This window comes from Gymnoscopelus braueri (genome assembly GCF_963280865.1).
Source record: "Gymnoscopelus braueri genome assembly, chromosome: 11".
Lineage (NCBI taxonomy): Eukaryota > Metazoa > Chordata > Actinopteri > Myctophiformes > Myctophidae > Gymnoscopelus > Gymnoscopelus braueri.
In genome coordinates, this window is record NC_137613.1 from 6607694 (window position 1) to 6630899 (window position 23206).

Consider the following 23206-nt stretch of genomic DNA (forward strand, 5'->3'; position numbering starts at 1 on the left):
TTCCCGTCCTGAAAGGTATAGTTACAAATCGGGTTTCCCGCCCAAAATGGGTTCATATCTTCCGTACTTGTTTAATTTGACGTTTTGCTTTTATTCATGACAGGTATGTTTTTTTGTATTTCATATTATTTGTAAAATAATATGAATTATTATCATCTTCCTACTTCCTCAAAGGAGAGAGGAGTTTAATCATTAAAACTATGAATGTGTCTAATAGGGTTTTATCAACACACACAGACATCAACACTTCACTCCAACAGACACTGACTGGCTGTTAGACAAACACCACAAACAACTACACAACTGCTCCAGCTACCAGGTAACTTTGATTGTATTGCTCTCGAGTCAAACAACCAATGTGTTTCTGCAGAGTCTTGTACTTGTACATCTCAACTTGCTCATGAGTGGCAACACTCCAAGAACAAATACAAATACTTCTAGGAGCACGGCTCAAAAGAGAAAACGGCACTTGAAGTCTTTTCATTGTTTTATTTTCCTCTCCCGGAGGAACAACCGACGTGTTGCGACTTGTGCATTCTTCTTCTGGCTGGCTGAGTCGAAACACACGCGGTTTATTTGAGACAGATATTTTGTTTGAGCCATGTCATGTACTGTACAGGCCACACTTAAAATATTTACTGATTAATAACATCCTACTGTACTATTATACATATTTCTATCCTACTTCCTAGTACAGTATAACCTACTGTCCTACTATCCTATAAGGCACCATTAGTTTAGTGCAATTTCACAATGTGGTGACTCTCCTGAACCGAAGGTGCAGACCGGCGCAAACATGGAGAATGTTATTTTTTAAATGTTTAAAAATATTTTAAACTGCAATAGAGACTTTGTTATTAAATGTGTCTCTCTAATAGACTATATATTTAGTCGATTTTACGCTGCATAAGGCCATTAACAGTACACTGAGCACTATAACTATTACTATATAAATATAGTTTTAAAAATCGTTCTAAGTCAAGTGGATGGCAGAGTTCACACCGACTATAAAAAAAATACAATGGTGAACGATATAGTTATAGTCCTCGTTAAAGTTATAGTGCTGCTCAGTGTGAATGACACTTTAGACCAGGAAACATACCTCTCTCCTCTCCTGTACCACAATGGCCTTCCAGGTTGGCTATGATCACATTGAAACTATCTGGGCCGTAGATCTTCCTTTGCTCCATGCAGATCTGCATAATTGAGGCTTTGTAAATCAAGGCTTTGTCATTTCAATCGTGTGAATATTTAGACAAGTGGTTACCAACAAGTGCGAGGCATTGTGAGCTTGTAGATCTGCTATTTTTGGCTAAAGTTCTCCTCAGAATAGGGATGCTAGGGTTCAAGTGGCTAATGTAAAAAAAATTCTATCACACAAAGGTGTGGTGGCCCCCATGTAGTAATTCTGAGGACCCCCTATAGGGGTCCCAGACCCCCTGTTGAAGACCCCTGATCTAGCCAATGGCAGTGGAATGAATGTCACACCGGGATATGGGATTAGAAGCCTTCTAGGCTGGGATCAATTTGTTTGCAGATACTCACATTTTTTACTTAAGTAAATTCAAAATGAACTTGAGTAATAGTACAAAAGTACTGACATCAAAATGTACTTAAAGAACCAAAGTAGAAAGTACTCATTATGCAGAATATGTCCCATTTCACAAGTTTTCAAATGTATTACAGCAGATCTACAAGCTCACAATGTGTCGCATTGCGATGCATTGTGAGCTTGTAGATCTGCTATTTTCAAATGGTCAAAATTGATATTGGGCTGAAGTGGTTAATGTATGTTAATAATGATTAAAATCTATAAAGTAACTAGTAACTAAAGTTGTTCTTTTCGTTTCTTTCGTAAGAAACGTACTTATGGGATATCATCGCCCTCTGGCGATGGCACAGAGCACAACACATGAGCTCCCGGAAAATCTTCGATTGGACAGGGTTCTGTGACGCAAACCGGAAACCGGTTGGGTTATAAAGCCCCCAGCGTCACCAGGTTCGCCCTCTTCCTTCACTCTGCTACAGCGAAAGCGCACGAGTCCTGAAGAACAACACGACTAGCAACGACGATAAACTTCGACGAATCCCAACAAAACCCAAAGCGAGGGCACCCAGTGTCGCTCTACGGGCGTTTTCGTTATTTATCAGTTTATCGTTATTATTTTAAAGACGCTCCCGCGTTACTTTCCTGTCCTCTCAGTCTTTTTCCACGAGCTAAAAAGTAAGCTAACGCTGTTAGCCGGGCTGCAGGCCGCGTGAAGCTAACAAGCCAGAAGCTAGGTTAGCCTAGCTGCGCTTACCTGCCTCGTGGTGACTGGAGGAAAAAGAAGATGGAGGCGCCACAAGTCTGCGGTCTGACGGGCTGCGGCCTACCAGTGGCAGCGGACGACCGCCATCGACTGTGTATCCTGTGCCTGGGGCCCAACCATGCGTGGCTCGCCCTGCACCACGCAGGCGACGAGGACGCGTGCAAGCCCTGCGACGACTTCACGGTCCACCAGTTGGAGTGCCGCCTCAAGAGGGCCAAGGGCCTAGCGGCCTCCAGCAGCAGCGGCAGTGCTACCACCGACGCTGGCCTTGCCATGGGCCACACGGCGTCGGTGGAAAGCACGGGCCTCGGGCCAGGCCTGCTACAGGAGGCGCCACGGTCCAGCGGCGCCAGGAGGAAAGTCCGGAGAGAGGCTCCTCCGTCGCCTGTTTCGGATGACGCAGCTCCAGCCGAGGCCGGTGAGCCACCGAGCGGGGACTGAGTGCCTCCCTCCTCCCCCTCTTTCTCCGTCCTCGCCTGGGGCGACACCCCGACGCCAGAGGGGTGCTCGGATGGGGAGGATTTCGGGGGAGAGCAGGCCTTCCAGGACGTGGTGGAGGCCGGACCCTTCCCCCGTCGGGCACGGGAGGCCCCGAGGTCCAGTCCGGAGCCTCCTGTGCCTACGTCAGTGCGGGCGTAGGCCCCTGCGCCAGTAGCAGCCACCTGGGAGGATGCTCCCGAACCAGCAGCACCGTGGGTGATGGCTCCTAGCCCGGTAAGGGAGCCTCTCGAGCCCGTGTCGGCGGTGCTACGGCGGGCTATCTCCAGGTGCGGCATGGAGCAGCCAATGGAGGCGACGAGGGCTTCAGCCGGGGACCCCATCTCGGGATTCCAGGGCCTGGCACCCCTCGTCCAACGGCAGGTCGCCTCCAAACTCCTGCCCGAGGCGGATGGAGTCCGCGCAGCCCTGCACCACTCCTGGCGGCGAGGTAGGGAGGAACCGGAGAGACTTGGTTTCGCGACCAAGCTCCTCTCCGGGGCGGACCTGGGGGTCTTAGGCCTTCCCCCCATGGACCCCACTCTGGCGACCAGGATCGAGAGGGCGAAGAGAGGCTCGGTGACGGTCGGGACATCGGCCTGTCTTCGCCGAGCAGGACAGGCGACAGCGCACCGCGGCCCTCAGCGCTCTCTACAAGGCCTCGGGCTCGGCTGCGGAGGCGCTCAACGCGGTATCGCTGCTGCAGGGGTCGGCCGCCGTCAGACTGAAGGAGCTGGTGGCCAAACCCCTGCCAGACAGGATGTCTGCGGCAGCGGTCCACAAGGTGTGGGTGGAGGATGCATCGGAGCTGGACAGGCTGGTGCAGTTAGCCATCCTCTGCACCTGCCAGAGCCTGATGTGGACAGGTCGCGCCATGGCCCTCACCGCAGACTTGGAGAGGGCCCAGTGGTTGGACCTGGCCACAACTGCCGGGGCGGACGTGTCTACAGGACTTCTCACCCTTCCCCTCCAGGCCCACAACCTCTTCGACAGCAGCACGGACCTGTTTGCGAGGACACAGGCGGAGGAGCAGCAAAGGCGAGGGGCGACCGCTGGTCTCCTCGCCACCGCCGTCGCTGGACGCAGACGAGGAGCGTCCGGGTCGTCCTCCGCCAGAACCAGCTCCTGGGAACGTCCCTACGGCTCCCTCGGCGTGGGGGACGTGAGGAAGCGCAAGGACGCCGAAACCCCCCCTCCGATCAAACCCCCCCGAAAGGACCCCGGGGCTGGTCGCAAAGGGAGGGGGTAAGTGACATTCTATAGCTGATCCTGTCACGGCCACTTGGCCGGGTTTATGCGGGGTCAGCTCCCCAATTGGGGACCAGAACTGGCGCTCTTCTTGCCCCGACGGACAGGGCCACGGGCGGCACCGCGGGAACACAGAGACTATAAGAGTCCTTTAAGTCAAATGTGTGTGATGCTTTGTGTGTGTAAAGGAATAAACCTGTTGCCGAAACCACAAATGCTCATTTATTCTCATACTAATGTTAGAGGCGGATCGCACCCTGGTGGGCTGTTCTCGAAGTATTGCTATGAGCCCTCAGTGTTCGGTTTGCACCCTGGACGGCATTCCGAACACTGCAGGGACAACTCCTGTGCGTGCCATGACCATGATGAATCAATCGCAGGTAGTACCTTTTTCTGATATGAATCAAATATCTATAGAGTGTTGTTTTCACAATGTGAAACTGGGGCCTTCGGTGAGAAAAACATTTCCAACTGCGACATTACAGTTCCCTCTTCCGTCTGGCAGATGGCTGCAAAGCTCATCTGTAGGACGGTCGGGAGCCAAAATGGCGGCCTCCCTCACCTGCCCTAAAATGGCGGACGAGGACAGGCGGAAATGCGCTTTCCAGAAGACCCCGGTGCTGCACCGTCAAAACTCCCCTGGTGGGACGAAAGTTTCGTTCCGTGTAGCAACAACATCTCCGCACAAGAGGCCCGCCCCAGTCGACCTTCCTAAGATGGCGGTCGCCAAGAGGCGGAAGTTGACGGACAAACGGACCCTGGTGTTACCCCTTCAACTCTCCCCGAGAGGGACGGGAGTTTCGTTCCGGGTAAGAACTCAACCGAGTAAGGGTTCCGCTGTCTCGTCGAGAGGAGTGACGAAGCCTCCGGTTCCCATGGAAACGGACTCGCCCTCCGAGGCGGTGGGTTCTTCACGTCCGTTGAGACACGGACGGAGCTGCCGCTGCTGCCCCCCGTGGACACCCTCCTACTGGTTTCGCCGGTCGGGCCGGAAGTTTCACCGGTTACCTTGGTAACGGGGCAGCGCTCTTCGGAGCTGATGACGTCATTGACCCCCTCCGACCCCACGAACCCTCTAGCTCGTTGCCTGGCGCAGTGGAAAACTTGCAAACCAAATCCTTGGGTGTTACGCACCATTACGAACGGGTATAGGTTGCAATTTTCCCGAACACCTCCCCTAACGGACGAGGTTGTTTTCTCCCGAGCATCAGGCCAGGCGGCTGTGACGCTACGGGAGGAAGTTGTGTCTCTGCTGAGCAAGGGTGCCATCAGAGAATTATCTCCGAATCAGAGCCGGCTAGGTTTCTATTCGGAATATTTCCTGGTGAAAAAGAAAGGGGGGGGGGGGCGTGAGACCTATTCTGAACCTAAAAGGTTTAAATAAGTTTCTGACGATCTTCAAATTTCGAATGTTAACAACGGCCAGGTTGTTACGATCGATACGCCAGGGGGATTGGTGGACGAGTATAGATCTAAAAGATGGCTATTTTCACGTCCCAATCTACCCTGCGCACCGGAAGTTCCTACGTTTTGGCTTTGAGGGCAAAATATACAAATACACGGTGCTCCCGTTTGGCATGTCGCTGAGCCCTCGGGTCTTCGTGAAATGCACGGACGCGGCTATCGCTCCGCTACGCCAGCAGGGTCTCCGTCTGGCGACGTACATCGATGACTGGCTGCTGGCGGCGGGGTCGAGGGAGGAGATGACGCGGCACACGATGTTAGCCATTGCGCACCTGACGTCCCTGGGGTTTACGATAAATACTCAGAAGAGTGTTCTGATCCCATCCCAGCAAACCACCTTCGGGGGGATTTCCTTGGACTCCTCCACAATGGTGGCGCGCCTGTCTCAAGACAGAATAGCCGGTTTCCTGGCATGTGTGCGCTCTTTACGCGTGGGGCGCAGAGTCGCGTACAGGACATGCATGCAGGCTGCAGGTCTTATGGCCTCGGCCATACACCTGATCCGGCTGGGGAGATTCCACATGAGACCTTTTCAGAGGTGGATGCAGAGTCTTAAGATACCGCACACCATGAAGTTTCGAAAGGTGGTGATATCTCCCTGGTGCGTGACGACGTTGCAACCATGGTCACAGGCGTCCTTCCTGTCCGGTGGAGTCAGGATGGGCGAGGTGGTGTCACAAAAGGTGTTTACCACGGACGCTAGCCTCTCAGGTTGGGGGGCTGTCCACGACGGCTACACAGCCAGGGGGTGTGGACTTCTGCTCAGAAGGTGTACCACATCAACTATTTGGAGTTGTTGGCGGTCTTCCTCGCCCTCCAACGGTTCGAGGACCACATTGTGGGATGTCATGTTCTGTTTAGAACGGATAACACCACAACGATGTGCTATGTCAATAAACAAGGGGGCCTAGGCTCTTGTTTTTTGGACAATTTAGCACACGACCTGACGCTGTGGTGCACGTCGCGCCTAGCCTCGTTACGCGCCTCCCATGTGCCGGGTCTCCTAAACAGCGGAGCGGTCCTGCTGTCTAGGGGCGAACTTCGGTACGAGGAGTGGTCTCTCAAACCACGGGTGGCGAGGATGATCTGGCTCCGGTTCGGCCGGGCTCAGATTGACCTGTTTGCGTCCGGGGGCAACGCAAAGTGTCCACGATTCTTTTCGTTGAATCACAGGGATTCCTCCTTGGGAGTGGACGCGTTGGCGCACGTCTGGCCGGACGTGCTGCTGTATGCTTTCCCACCTTTGGAACTGATCCCGTCCGTTTTGGAGCGGGTCAGGGTCCAGGGCGGGACGGTCCTGCTGGTGGCTCCAGCATGGGGAGTGTGGAGGTCGGAGATCACTCCTCTCCTTTACACTGAACCTTGGCCTCTCCCGCTTTTCAGAGATCTTCTGAGGCAAGGCGGGGATGAGGTGTTTCACGAGTTCCCTGGGGTGTTGGACCTATGGGTCTGGCCCGTGAGGGATCGGTGAAAGACCGGTGGTGGTCAGACCACTCCCTTGGGGACACGGTTATTACCGCTGGCCGTCCGGTGTGGATCCTTGACAGAGGTTTTTTGGCCTCTGTGGCCCTGGCTCGACCGTGATGGCACCGGCACCGGGGGTGTCATGAGTGGTCTGGGTTAGGTGGGGCTGTGGTCAGGGGAGGCCACCACTGGCCTTGGCTGGTTTTCCTTCCCCTGACCGGTGGTCTCTTTCTGTGTCCCTGGGGCCGGCTGGGCCAGGCCCAGGGATGGAAGGTGGGAACAGGAGCCTGGCTCTCTTTCAGGGAGAGGTCAGGATCATCTGATGGCTCCTGTTTCGTTTCCCTTCCCTTTGACCTTTGGGTCATGCGTCTGGGGTCGAGGTCTTGCCGGGGGGCATGACCTTTTGACCTTGGGGCGTACGGGTTGGATAAGGGTTGCTCCTGGGACTCCCCAGGGGGGTCTATGTGTCCCATAAGTAAGTTTCTTATGAAATAAACGAAAAGAACAACTAGGGGTTACGTAGGTAACCCCAGTTTTTTTAGTTTCGTAGTAAGAAACTTACCTGAAACCCCTTCTGTGCGCTTCAACTAGTGTGCAGAGTGAAGGGTATCAGAGGGCGAACCTGGTGACGCTGGGGGCTTTATAACCCAACCGGTTTCCGGTTTGCGTCACAGAACCCTGTCCAATCGAAGATTTTCCGGGAGCTCATGTGTTGTGCTCTGTGCCATCGCCAGAGGGCGATGATATCCCATAAGTAAGTTTCTTACTACGAAACTAAGAAAACTGGGGTTACTTACGTAACCCCTAGTTTTCAAATAATTGTAGTGGAGTAAAAGTACAATATTTGCCTTTGAGATGTTGTGGAGTAGAAGTGAAAGTACTGAAAATTGGAAATACTCCAGTAAAGTACAGTACTTGAGTAAATGTATTTAGTTACCACTGGCTCTCAGCAATGTGTCGAAGTGTCGCTGAGCAAGACACTTAACCCCTACTAAAGATGGTGCCCAGATTTCCCTAGTGCCCACCTTCTCTGTATTCTTTTATTAAGCACTTTGAACGGGCTTGTTGTTGAAATGTGCTTTTTTAACCTTTTGTCTACTCTACCTACTGTCCTACTGTCCTATAAGCACCATTAGTTTAGTGCAATTTCACAATATGGTGACTCTCGTGAACCAAAGGTGCAGACTGGCGCAAACATGAAGAATGTGCATTTAAATAGTTTAAAAAGCTTTTAAACTGCAATAGAGACTTTTGTTATTAAGCCATTGTTCTCGCGTTAATAAAAAAATACATTAAATCTAAATTAAACTAAATTAAATCTTGTTTGAAATGCCTAACGATGATGTCACTGGTAGGCATGTTTCTGAAGTGTCCACAGCCCTCCTATGAAAAACAGAGTGAGGACCAATTATATGAAGACAGGTTGAAAATGGGTGAAGTCGTCCTTTAAGTGTTCTCGGCCCACCCACGTTAAGTGGTCAGATGGGTGAGCCGTGTGGATGAATACCAGCACATTTAGGCGTACTATAGTGAAAGACACCTTTTACATGCCGATTGAGTAGGTTTTGGTGGCCGGAAATACGTGGGTCCGACAGTTCCGAGGTCTCTGGATTTGACAGGGTCCGACTGTGTCACACTGACCGTTCTGGTATTGGTCTCTTTGAGATACAGGAAATAAAGCCAGATGGTGTCACTGTGTCTTGCCTTTGAATTTTGTCTTATTTTGGCAACAACTATACAGCTCTGTGTCATCACAGCGTTTGTCGATAGGGAAGGAATGATGAAAAATGAATGCTGCAAGGTCCTAGCACTCCAGGATATTTTGGAATGCAGTACGTCGTCAGAAGCAGTATTTATAGTATTAACGCTAAGATACATACGTATCTAATATTGTGTTGAAGTTGTTCACATTTACAGTATGTGGAATGGTTGTTGTGAAATATACCAAGATTATATCAAAAACAACTTTTGTTTTATTGACAAAGTTACACAGTATGGCTTTAATAAAGGATACATTTCCAAAGACCAATCTTCAAAATGACGGTAAACGTTGAGAAACATCCTGTTTCCACTGATCAATTTAACTTCAGACGATACCAAAACCTCAGTGTTCATAACATTCTATAATTCTCATGTGGAATTTTCATTTAAAGTTCTTGGAAATGTCATAATGAGCTCAAGATTCAGATATACACTGTCTCCCCGCTGTCCTACTGTCTGTCTCCCCGCTAGCTGTCTCCCTGCTAGCTGTCCTACTGTCTGTCTCCCTGTTAGCTGTCTCCCTGCTAGCTGTCCTACTGTCTGTCTCTCCTACACTGTCTCCCTGTTAGCTGTCCTACTGTCTGTCTCTCCTACACTGTCTCCCTGGTAGCTGTCCTACTGTCTGTCTCTCCTACACTGTCTCCCTAATAGCTGTCCTACTGTCTGTCTCTCCTACACTGTCTCCCTGTTAGCTGTCCTACTGTCTGTCTCTCCTACACTGTCTCCTGTTAGCTGTCCTACTGTCTCTCTGTCTCTCCTACACTGTCTCCCTGTTAGTTGTCCTACTGTCTGTCTCTCCTACACTGTCTCCCTGTTAGCTGTCCTACTGTCTGTCTCTCTTACACTGTCTCCCTGTTAGCTGTCCTGTCTGTCTCTCCTACACTGTCTCCCTGTTAGCTGTCCTACTGTCTGTCTCTCCTACACGGTCTCCTTCTCCTTGAGCAAGAGAGCAAAAACTCCATGTGCAGATTGCTCAAACCGATATTGCACAATGTACTGTATACAAGGTATCTATCTGTACATTGTGACTATTGCTGCTATTGGCTAGTATTTATCGATGCTGTCGGGCAAAAACCTCACATCTCCATATTTAAACTTTTAGTTTTTTCGTAAATGAATGCCCTACTTCATCATACTTCAGTGTCACACAAAAGTAGCAAAACAGACCAAACTACAACACAAAGCGTCACATCGTGACATTGTGTTTAAATGTGTATTTCAGTACAGTAGAGTTTAAACGTCTAATTGTTGTATTTCTGTCTTCTTCCCTCCTATCTCTGTTGTTCTCTTAGGTGGTTAAAGTTTGCCATCTAGTGGACAATTTGTGGAATCAGACTGTAAAACAGGTATGTTCTTAAGCTACATTTGGGTATTTGTACAGATCCTCTTCATACAAGCCTGATCAGTTAATGTGTGTGTGTCCCATCTAATGTAATATTATGCATACAGTACCAGTATTTAATGTGAATGGCTTTACTTTCATTGACCTATGTGTCTGTTAATCCAAAACAAATCCTGACATCCCTATGTTTTCGAGATTGTAGATCAGCTATTTTCGCCGCTTGTGTTTATTCTCTTCACACCCAAAGCTTTAAGAGAATGTAGCTGAGATGTTAACACCCTCTGTTTGTACCAGGAATCAGCCATGGTATCAGCACTTAGGGACCTTATGCTTGAAACTCTGAGTTGCCTGGGTGATGAGGAGTTCAGGAAGTTCAAGTGGTTTCTGCAACACCCTGTTCACAATGAAGGCCTCGCGCGGATCACAAAGGCCCAGTTGGAGAATAAGGACATGTTTGAAACTATTGATCTCATCTTCGTGCACTACGAGATTACCGAAGCACCTCAGATCGTGGTGAATGTTCTGAAGAAGATCCACAGACGTGATCTACTGGAGAGGTTTTTTAATCTACCCGACGTACATGAGGTATGTACACTGTCCAGAAACTGAACACAATGGTTGTTGTGTCTGAAAGCAGTCACTTCAGTAAACACACTGATGGACACGAGCACAACTCTGCGTCACACATGATTTCATACACAGACACTTCTCAATGATTTAAGTTATAATTCACTGAAACCCCCCCCTCTCTCTCTCTCTCTCTCTCTCTCTCTCTCTCTCTCTCTCTCTCTCTCTCTCTTTTTCTCTCTCACACACACACACACACACACACACACACACACACACACACACACACACACAATTATAGAGGTTTGAAGTAACGTATCACCAACCCTCCAGCGTCCAGACAGCCACACACACCACCAGTCTATTATCAACTTCTTGGTGTAAGAAGGCAGGCATAGAACAACAAAACAAAAATAAACTATAACATCAATAAAATGTAAAGCTAAATAATGCCAAGACAAGAATAGAACACAAATAAAACGACTGCATCAACAATAAAACTAAACAGCAGTGGCAGTCAGTAAGTAATTAAGTATACATTATATAAACAAACATTAAGGAAGGCTCAACACCTGGAAGCGGGGGTCACTATAGAATGGGACATAAAGTACATCAAACAGAGGGTCAGACACACAGCAGAATGGCCTCAACTTAAAATCTAAAATGAACACCAGAGCATTACACATAACAGTTACAACCTGTCGTACCAGAGACCAGAGGAAAAGCTGCATGTTAAATGAAGCTTTTATAGTGAACCGTACAATTTGGAAACAAGGAAGTGGGAGGTGCTATAATAGCCTGTCTAGCCAAACCCACAAGGAACTTTAACTTACTGGCTGCCAAAGTAATGGAGCTCAGATAATGGTTAATGTTTTGAGCTCATCTAATCCCCTTCCATCTCGGGCCCACTTCAAGACTAATGTGCCCACTACGATGTAACCACAGCTCGCTACAAAATACCCCTTATAGTTCTCTCATTCGCTTTTTACTGTGTAGGTCAGAGTGCCGTAAGGTAATTCCACTCTTATGTCATTCTTAATGTTTTCCTCCATGTCTGTCCCAATTGGTCCTTCAGCCATTCATCACATGACACTGTGTCAGCCTCAGCCTCCCTGTGCAGTTTATTAAACATAATGTTCTTCCTCTTAGATCACTCAATGCCTATGGAAACTTTCTTATTGTCCTCTCCCAGGCTCACTCAACAATGTCCCCCAAGCCGAAGGGCATTTAATTATCAATCCACTTGATGAGTAGCCTGGTAAACAAATGAAAATTGAGTAATGGACACAGCTAGATTTCATCCATACTGTATCCTAATGAGATGGTAAGACTGCGTTCATGTGATGTGGTCAATATTATAAATTAATAGCGTGACACTTGAGTTGGCATGAAAGTCCAATAAATGCGTCAATTGAAAATTTACAAAAATTGGTTGAATTTGCATCATGTCAATAATATGCCTACAGGCAATAGATCGTTTGACATATTTTTTCCTTTTTTATGTGTTGACAAATGTTGGGCACATACATATTGTATTTGAGGTTTGGCACTATTGTAATTGATTTGCATGAAAAATAAGGCATTCTAATGACATGCACATGCTTTGGTCCCAAGTAAGTCTACCTCCAAGCAGACGTGAGAAAGAGCGTACATCCTTCAAAATTCACGGACAAAACAACTGTTAAATCAGACTCGTAACAGGGGAATTTTGCGTAAATGCCCATAAGGACAAAATGTGGGCATAAACAAGCTTAGTGAATGAGGCCCATAGTCATTTCTCTTAGATCACTCAAAGCCTATGGAAATGTTCATATTGTCCTCTCCCAGGCTCACTCAACAATGTCTCTCTCAAGAGGGCATTTCATAATCAATTCACTTGAGGGCATTCATTTACTGTCTTACACTTGCAGTCATGACTTCTCACGATTTCTCGTTGTTTCAGTAAACTGCACAAAGTAGCCTGAGGAACACCAAGTTTCACTGTGTGCATATGCAAATCATGACAGGATTTTTTTATAGTTTTATCTCCATAAAAAACATACTATCTTTAGGTAGCCAGCTGGAATGTGACAGGTTACTGCGAGGCACAGTATCAGGGGGTTAAGAAATAACAATATATAGAATCATGTTGCATAACAACATATGGGATTTTTAAAACTATGCTAATTTTATTAAAATAATCACACAGTGTGACACACACACACACACACACACACACACACACACACACACACACACACACACACACACACACACACACACACACACACACACACACACACACACACACACACACACACACACACACACATACACACAGCTCTGCTTAATGCTTAATCTATTTGGCTTTGTTCTTACTGACCAGGGGCCTATTTCACGAAAGCTGAATTAAATAAGCCTGTTTTTAAGCCAAATCCAGGTTTGACAAAGTCTGCTCCATACAGCCTGGTTTATTCCGTTCCACGAACGCCAAGCCAGGCTGAGAAGGAGCTACTTTGTCGAGCTAGATTTTGTCAAACCAGACTGTGACGAGCCAGGATGGTAAAGCCAGGCTTCACGTATTCCTGTAAAAGACCATGAAAGTCGGTAGCAGAATCCTTGAACTTGACCAATCATGGAGCCCAATACCAGAGCGACGTTCATCTCTGTGGCTGAACAGCAGCACTGCAGCAGCACATGGAATCATACCTTCAATCATACAAGGAAGTAAAATGTATAATATGCAAGAAAGGAAACACGGCCGCAATAAATAGATCCAGGGAGAAAGCGTGGCAAAGTATTGGCGACAAATTAAATGCACAAGTCGTCCAAAAATATATACAATTTATATACAAGTCCATAAATATATAATTCAGTTAGGCTTAAATACGAGGAGTTTAAGTGAATATTGGAATTATCGCCTACTAATCTACAATGCTATATTATATGCGCCATGCATGCAATGTTGAGATTACAAGGAATCTATTTATATATCTGCAGTTCCGTCCATGGGGGTCCCCGGTCCACGGGGGTAACGGGGGTCCATGGGTACACAGGGGGCCGGGGACCCACGGGGGTCCGTGGGTACATGGGGTGCCGGGGGTACACAGGAGTCCACGGGGTCCTGGGGTACACAGGGGGCCGGGGGGCCACTGGGACCCCCGTCAACACGGGGACCCCCGTGGACCCCCGGCCGCCACAGGGACCCCCGTGGACCCCCGGCCGCCACGGGGACCCCCGGTGACCCTCGTGGACCCCCGGTGACCCCCGTGGACCCCCGGCCGCCATAAGACAATTTTTTTTCAAGCTTGTAGATCTTCGATTTTCACATAAGAATTGAATAAGTGTGGAAAAACTCATTGGTTTGTGATCAGATTAACTACTTAATGAACAGTAAAGGCAATAGGATTAGTTAAACCTGGCAGTTAGCCTGGTCCTAACTTCACAGCTAAATTTCAATGGTAACTAAGGTAGGATTGCTTCAATTTTCTTTCGTGAAACCGAGTCATGGATAAACTTACCCAGGGTGAACTGGCTAAGCTAGTCTGGCAAGATAATTCAGCTTTCATGAAACTGATTAATGGCTAATCCTGGAAAAATTAAGCCAGGATATTGTTAAATCCAGGCTTAACCCCTAATTCTGCTTTCGTGAAATAGGCCCCTGTTGGTCTACTCTATATGTAAATACATTACATTAATACAAATACTTTAGAGCTACCACCAGGCCGGTCAACAGCAGCAGCCAGCTACCACCAAGCTGGTCAACAGCAGCAGCCAGCTCGGACGAGGGTGCCGGCCGCGGCGGCCGGTACCACCAAGCCGGTCGCCGACCGGCTTGGTGGTACCGGCCGCCGCGGCCTGGCCGCGGTACCAAGCCCGCGGTACCAAGCCTGGCCGCGGCACCCGACTACGACTACCGCTAACACCAGACTATCACCAGACAACAGCAGCAGCCGGCTACCACCAGGCCGGTCACCAGCAGCAGCCAGCTACCAGGCCGGTCAGCAGCAGCAGCAGCCAGCTACCACCAGGCCGGTCAACAGCAGCAACCAGCTACATGTACCAGGTCTGTGATCTCATACTAGAGCTACAATGTCTCGTAGGAATGCCAGGCAGCCACCATCAGAGGATGAAACTGTTATTACCATGAGCAACAGAAAGACTTCTATAAGGAGCTGATGTAGGTCAGAGTGCCGTAAGGTAACGTTAGTACTCGATTCCACTCTCATGTTATTCTTAATGTTTTCCTCCATGTCTGTCCCGATTGGTCCTTCAGCCATTCATCACATGACCCTGTGTCAGCCTCAGCCTCAGCCTCCTTGTGCAGTTTCTTAAACATAATGTTCTTTCTCTTAGATTACTCAAAGCCTATGGAAACGTTCATATTGTCCTCTCCCAGGCTCAATTAATAATGTCCCTCTCATGTCCCTCTCAAGCATTTCATTATCAATCCACTTGATGAGGGCAGGTTCAACTACAGTGTGCATTCATTTACTGTCTCTATCAAGTTTCACTGTGTGCATAATGCAAATCATGACTGGAAAGTATCAAATAATCTAATAATTGATCATTGAAATAATCTTCATGAAAAACATACTATCTTTGGGTAGCCAGCTGTAATGTGACAGGTTACTGCGAGGCACAGTATTAGGGAGTAACGTTAAAAAAAATAAAAAGGGGATATCTTTTAAACTATGGTAATTATATTAAAATAATCAAAATGAACACAGTAAGCAGATGACTTGATTGCCTTAAGGGAATTATTTAAACATTTGTATAAGAATGATTCTGTCCAAAGTTTTTACATCCATATGCAGTTTTAATATTGGCCGCGTTTCCCAAAGAGATTCGTAGAGATGCTGCGTAGAGATGCTGCGTAGAGATTCTGCGTAGAGATGCTGCGTAGAGATGCTGCGCTGCTGCGCAGGTCCTACGACGGGTCTTACTGTACGTGCGTCCACACAGGCTGCGCAGTACCTTAGCAGGCACGTAACAAGCCCCCAGAGTTGCTGAGAAACATTGAAGCCGCCACCCCAGTGGCCAAAGCTGGAACTGCAGGCGGGGAGAAATACATGCACGAGCAAAACATACTGAGAGATATTTATATATATAAATATAAATATGTAAACATATTATACATAAATACATATGCATTTACATATAAATATGCATCTCGAGTGTATTTAATAATATCTCGCGTTCAATCCTTGACACACGGGCTGCCGTAGAACACAAAAAGGACACTAGTGCGCATGCTCATAACTCTATGTGTGACCAAAAACTACTCAATAATTCTACTTCCGGCAGGCTTCCGGGTGCTTCAAAACTGTCTGCTAAAACTACATTCGGGAAACAGCATGCACGTATCCTACTCCTCCTACTCCTGGGAGAGGTTGTAGCCCTGAGTGCTGTCCTACGCAGCAGTTTGTTACGAGCGCCCTGGGGCGCTCGCAGGGGTGCAATGCTCACTGGACGGCCTTGCACGGCGTGCCGGAACCTATTTGACTAGGAGCACACGCAGGCACACGCATAGATTTAAAACTACTTTAAATTCGCACCTCAACAAAGTTTTCAAAGGCTCCCGACTCACACCTAGCGAATTAACATAGGAATAAGCCTAGATGCATATCAATTGTCCATTGTGTGACTTGCAGTGTAGGTGTTAAGCGATGTGCGCGTCACGTCATTGAAAGTGCAAGAACATACCAAATGAGCATTGCATGCCTGGGCGCTCGTAACACCCATCGTAGCGAAATAGATCTATGAAAAGACCGACCACACACACACACACACACACACACACACACACACTCTATTTCAATGCTTAACACCTACACTGCAAGTCACACAATGGACAATTGATATGCGTCTAGGCGTATTCCTATGTTAATTCGCTAGGTGTGAGTCGGGAGCCTTTGAAAACTTTGTTGAGGTGCTATAAAGGTATAGTTGCTCTGTTTGTACGTATATGTGATATATATATATATATATATATATATATATATATATATAAATTACGGCCGGGCCGGTGCGTAACGTGCGATGCCTACCCAAAAAAACAGACATACAAGCTGTCAACACACTGCGACATGCCGTGTCGATAGCTTGCAGATCTGTTCTTTTGGGTAGGGCGAGCGGCTGCGCTGCTTCGTCCTCTATGCATGAACCCGAAGTTTACAAATTGTACTCTCACGGATGATCCGATCATCTGATAAAAATATTAAGCATATGTTAAGTTAACTAAAGGTATATAAATGATGCTGAGCAAAACATGTTTCCTTAATTTCGAAGTTTTATAGTTAAACGTTATGATGAAAGTCCCCAGTTCCTCTCACAAAGTGACAGCTGTTGCGCTCGCCATGTTTATGAATGGTTAAAAAATCTTTTGAAAATAGCAGATCTACAAGCTCACAACGCCTCTCAAGCTTGTAGATCTGCTATTTTCAAAAGATTTTAATACATATTAAATTTGGGAAATGGGACATTCTGCATACCTTTACTTTTGGTATTTTAAATATATTTAATTTACTTGCATAATGGGGACACTTTAGTGTTTTATTTACCTTGCAGATGTCACCTCACCGCTATAATTTCATTCATAAATATATTATTCAAAAGTTGTATTTGGAGTGGACTGCTTCAGGACATCTGACAGTTGGCTCTGGTATTTTTATGATCCATTTCACTGTATATATTCGCAAAGGGTGTTTAAACTGCTGTGTAGCGTAGGACAGCACTACGTAGTTTACATAGGCTTTACGTAGGCTTCGTCCAGGAGGTCTTTACGTGCATGCTGTCTCCCGAATGTAGTTTTAGCACACACGTAACGCTGTGCACTTGAGAACCTACGACGATGGTGTCTCCCGAAGCCAGTTTAGATAGCACGTAGGGCACACACAGCTGCTACTAATGAAGATAGTGCGTAGCGGGGTTGCTACTGCGCAGCTGCGTGGAGGCTCTTACGCAGCTTCTAGGCTACGCACGAGCTGAAATTCGTTTGGGAAACCCGGCCATTGACAGAATTTTTTTATTTAGTTTAGTCATAGTCTTTTGTATAGAATTCTGTTAAGTTTTCGTCGTATTTTAGTCATCTGAAATGTTTTAGTTTTAGTGTAGTTTTAGTCGACTAAATATCATACGATTTTAGTCGACTAAATCTACAGTTGATTTAGTCGACAAAAATGTATTTTGGCAGTGCCTTTATTGTGTCGTAATGACTGATTTTACACTTGGTTGCATGCTGAAAATAGCCCAAGCTCACAACGTGTCGCGCTGCAACGTATTGTGAACTTGTAGATCTGCTATTTTCAGAGCGCAACACCCAAGCGCAACCAAACATAAAATGAATTGTCTTAGTTCTACTGGATCTCTTCTCCACTATAGTCCCTCCCCAACATTTTAGTCTAGTTTTTATTTGTTGACAAAATTGTCAATATATTTAGTCTTAGTTTTATTTAGTAATATTTAGTCTTAGTCATCGTAGCTTAGTTTATATTTACTTTTTGGCAGTGAAAAAAGGTAGTCATTATGACTGCTATGACACTATGACATTTTTCGTCATAGTTTTAGTCGACAAAACACTATACGCGGTTGATCACTGTAACTACAGTATGATCACTGTAAGTGGTTTACATAGTGTAACACACTATGTAAACCAATGACGAGTGTACTTACTGTAGGGCAATGACACGAGTGTACTTTGATTTGCATATACAGTAAAATAGCCATATATTATAGAAATCATCGATCCACACTCATCAGGATGTTTGTATACAATCCTTTACACAGGTTTACATCAGTTTAAATTCACACACACACACACACACACACACACACACACACACACACACACACACACACACACACACACACACACACACACACACACACACACACACTGTTAGTGTTTAATCTATATGGCTTTGTTTTCACTGACCTGTTGGTCTACTTTATTATGTAAATACATTAAATTTATGCAAGAACCATAGAACCATAATGTAGAAATTCATGCTGAAAGCATAAAGAGAATGAATCTGAGATGTTACCATCCTCTGTTTATTCCAGAAATCGGTGGAGCCGAAAGATGACCCTGATGCTAGAACATCAACAATACTACGAAAATGGCTCCCAGTCAGTAAAAGATGGAGGCCTCAGTTAGAGAAGCTTGCAAAGATAAAGAAAAGAAAATTTGTCAAAGTTAAGAGTCTTGTGTTTGTGAAAGATGAGGAATTCCGCATAGCACAGGGAAGTATGGGAACTGAGGTCTTCTTGGGGTTAACAACTGATGGGACTGAAGTCGCCATTAAGAGAATGCCTAAATCCTACTACCAGGCGCTGAAGCATGAGGAACACTTTTTACGTCTTTCAAAGCTTAATGATCCTTTGATAGTGCAATACGTTGACTTTGCAGAGGATGAACACTTTGGTTACCTTGCTCTTCAGTTATGTGAATACACACTGGCAGAATACATCACAAAACTTCCAGAACAGTGGAGGAAACAGCTCGCAGAACAGTTTCTCCAGAGCTTAAGAATTCTTCATTGTCAAACTCCTCAAATTCTCCATCGGGATATAAAGCCTCAGAATGTCTTGATTGGTAAGATACAAAAGAAAAAAATATATATAATATCAGAAATATAAGCAACTTAATTAATTTTCTCAATCTTAAACCCTTTATTATATTGATTTTGATCATTTTGGCCTGCAGATATTCAAGGCAGGGCAAGATTGGCAGATTTTGGATTAAGCCGAGAATTACGCGAAGGACAAACCACCCTATACACAAACGTTGCTGGAACAAAATATTGGATGGCAAAGGAGACTTTGGATCAAACGAATCCAAAACACCCATATAAAAGAAACACTGATATCCAGGTTTTTTTTTAATTTTTTTATCTGTGTGAGAACAATTTCATTGATGAGAATAATATTCCCAATTAAATCTCATTTTCATGCTTATTCTTAAGGTGGCTGGAATGTTGATATATTACATCCTTTCTGGAGGACACCATCCATTTGGCAATGGCGCTAGATGTGAGACCAACATTTTGGATGGCAAGTACGATCTGAAAGATGTTCAGGATGTGGTTGCTAAGGATCTCATTGAGCAGACGATCAACGAAGACCCAAAGAAAAGACCTAAAGTGGAGGAATGTTTGGCTCATCCCTTTTTTTGGGACAACTGGAAGTATGATAGAAACTGTTCTGTTCCACATACAGTATTATTAATTCATTCACTAATCTTTAAACATTATTTCAGCTCATCTTAATCAGTTAGATCTGACGGTATGTTTTAAGCCTATGCCTATGTTTCTTCAGGAGAGCAGGGTACTTGGCACAGGTTGGAAAACAAGAGGAAGTTGTGAAACGTGGAGAGGATGCTGACAAGGACCTCATCGCTGCGTTAGACCAGTATGCTGAACTGGGAGGCTTCAACGCAGGGAAACAATGGGTGAGTTTATTACTAATTGTGTGTGAAAACAGTAAAACAACAGTTGCACTTTGATTTGTTTTTCTTTGCTCCAATTTATTCCCTCTATTCTTTATTTAGTTTGCAATGCCTTTTTAATGCCTTTAAATGTTCTTATTTATGAAGTATACAAATACACTTTGCCAAAGTAACTAAAAGCATAATTTCAGGCTCACATTAATAACAACAACAACAACAACTTATGTTCTCAAGTCAATCTTTTATCTTTAAGATATACTGTGTGGTTTTCCAGTTCCCACAGGAGTTGGTCCAGAAGATGGATGAATACCCTGAGGACTCATTTGGACTGCTGCGTCTCATATGCAATCTCTATGAGGAAAAGTGAGTTGAATTAGATTTAAAAAATTACACAAATAGAAGTCACTCCTGTCCATTTATTATTTAATAAAATGTATGGAGCTCAAAACAAAATAGTATTTCTGTTCTGTTTAGCAGTGTTGAACTTTACAGAATTTTGAATTTTAGTACAATGATACAAGTGTACTTTATAGCCATATATTATAGAAATCATCAATCCACACTAGCCATCATCAATGTTTGTAATAATGTATACAATCCTTTACACAAGTTTACATCAGTTTAAATACACGCACGCACGCATGCACGCACGCACGCACGCACACACATACATACATACATACATTGATACATACATACATACTGTACAAACATAACAGTACAGGCCAATAAACAACAAGGGCATCTATAAAATACGTCTCATGAAGAAACTCAATGTATAGAATAGAATAGAACTTTATTGTCACATCACATGAATTACAAGTAAAACAGTGGGTGAGAAACATTGTAGTGCAGCTTAAAACAACAACAGCAGTTGAGAGTGCAAAAAAGTGCAAAAAACTTTAAGATCGTTTAATTAAAAAACCTAACGACACTCATATTAATAAATAGATAAAAAGATAAAACAACAATAATTAAGTCCAGTGTGTCCAGAGTGTACAGCCAGTCCTACACTACTGCTTATTTAGCAGTCTCACTACCGTGGGGAAAAAGCTGTTTAGTGTCCTATTGGTGGTACTTGGGAGGCTAAGAAACCGTTTACCAGGGCGAGGGTTTCTGCAGGCCTTGAAGAGTTTATGTCTGGGGTGGTAAGTGTCTTTGATGATCCGATCCGCTTTGGCAGTGCGTCTTTTTTCATAGAGTTCTTGGAGGGATGGAAGTTCACCTCCAATGATGCGCTGGGCCGCTTTCACCATGTATGTGATCAGAACGGTCAACCTGTGTCCACATCCACAGGACAAAGAAAATACATGCATTTCATTTTTATATTTTAAATAATATACATCCTCTACTATTGAATCTTGTCTATTGGGAGTCATGAAGGTTACTTAAAGGACAACTTCACCCATTTTCAACCTATCTTCATATAATTGGTCCTCACTAATGCTCATGATAGAATGATTTTTAAAAAATCTACTTGGCCTGTGTCTCATAGGAGGGCTGTGGACACTTCTGAAACCCGCCTACCAGTGACATCATCATTAGGCAGGGGTTTATTTTTCAAACAAGATTTCATTTTTTTAATTTAGATTTGTGTTAATGTGAGAACAATGGCTTCCCTTATAGCATGCTAACTTTCCAGGAATAGAAATCCTGCTGTTTCTATCAGCTTGGATTCCCAATCGATGATGTCACTGGTAGGCGTGTTTCTGAACTGTCCACAGCCCTCCTCTGAGACACAGACCGGGTAGACAAAAAGGTACCATCTTATTATGAGCATAAGTGAGGACCAATTATATGAAGATTATGTTGAAAATAGGTGAAGTCGTCCTTTAAATGATGTGTTTTGTCATTTATAAAAGCAGAAGTTTGACCATATGGCGGCCATCGTGATATTGTGGTGGTATCACTATAGTTGTGAATGTGGTCACCAATCAGAAGTAGTGATTTGAAGGAGCACTGCTTTGTGTTCACAGTCCAGAGGCTGCAGCGTGTGACAACCTGATGGAGATGTTTCCTGCTGCTCTGTTTGGATACGTTTACAAGTTTGCCAGAGAACAAGACTGGAACTCCAGGCCCGCCTTGAAGGAAATGTTTAAAAGAGAAGATATCAGCACCAGTGCTGCCACAAATTCTTCAGAACCAGAAGTCTCAAAGTGTTTTCAAGGACTCATGATTCAATAGACCAATATGCAGTAGCCTGCATACTGTGTCATTGACAGAACATCGCAGCTCCATAAGATGTAAAAATATGACTTGTCCAGTTGCAGCACATTTCATTGAGGTTGGTCATCCAATCTATTCTTCCTTACAGAGGCATAGAGAAAGTTCTTGTTCCTACAGTATAAGAGGGGTGATTTAGATCATTTGCTTTTGAAAATAAAATACGTACTTAATGTGGACGTTGATTTAATATTCTCCCTCTGACATTGCATATAGTTTTACCGTATAGCACAATTAAGCTTAGGCATTTTACCCTTGTTTAATATCTTTGAGATTCCACCTCTACTCATTCTGGCCTTCTCTCTCTTTTTTTATCTGGAGCCATGATTGTTTTTATTTTTATTTTTTTCCCCCCTGGTCTTATAAATAGAATTTCTTTTTTACTTTTTATACTAAGATAGTTTGATTGAGTTCTTTTTTTTTTACTAAATGTATTTCATATATTTCTATCTTGTTAATTGTGTGCGAGAATTATTCTACCTTCCTCCTGGTGTATTGATTTGATTGAAGACATTCCTCCCTGTAACTCAACATAATATTACAGTATGTGTTCTATCCTCCACATATACAGTACATGATGTAGGCTACTGTATATACATCTAGTCAGATTACATGTCCCATAACCACGTAAACGTTTATACTTTGTTGTTGCCGATCTGTAAGCTTACAACACATAACAATGAGACACGTTGTGAGCATGTACACCACATTTTCTGTGTTTTTGAAAACTTTTGAAAGAAAAAATAAAAGCCATAAAAGGGAAGCCAATCGTTGAAAGTGTTATACCCTGAATTATTTTGATCAAAATGTTGGATTTCTTAATAAATTCTCATTGCATTGTGGCTACTAGTGTGGAACTTCTTTTAAATAGAATTGTCATGTCTTGTTTTGGGACTTTTTGATTTGGTTTGATTTAATTTA

At 45.0% G+C, this 23206-nt stretch overlaps 1 protein-coding gene across 1 annotated transcript; it reads left to right on the plus strand.

Annotated features, from left to right (window-relative positions):
• Nucleotides 1-210: 210 nt before the first annotated feature.
• On the plus strand, nucleotides 211-23127 carry LOC308094884 (uncharacterized protein). Its single transcript, XM_080441707.1, has 10 exons — nucleotides 211-319; nucleotides 10019-10072; nucleotides 10363-10653; nucleotides 14327-14680; nucleotides 18679-19210; nucleotides 19322-19488; nucleotides 19581-19801; nucleotides 19933-20065; nucleotides 20337-20425; nucleotides 22039-23127. The coding sequence occupies exons 3-10, from the start codon at nucleotides 10372-10374 to the stop codon at nucleotides 22244-22246; spliced, it is 1986 nt and encodes a 661-aa protein (XP_080297833.1). The 5' UTR covers nucleotides 211-319; nucleotides 10019-10072; nucleotides 10363-10371; the 3' UTR covers nucleotides 22247-23127.
• Nucleotides 23128-23206: the final 79 nt, after the last annotated feature.

Bases quoted from the DNA above. Each gene is read 5' to 3' on its own strand.
- LOC308094884 (XM_080441707.1), top strand. From the start codon at position 10,372: ATGGTATCAGCACTTAGGGACCTTATGCTTGAAACTCTGAGTTGCCTG. The intron at 19,211-19,321 runs GTAAGATACAAA...TTTGGCCTGCAG, and splicing joins GCCTCAGAATGTCTTGATTG to ATATTCAAGGCAGGGCAAGA. The intron at 19,489-19,580 runs GTTTTTTTTTAA...CTTATTCTTAAG, and splicing joins AAAGAAACACTGATATCCAG to GTGGCTGGAATGTTGATATA.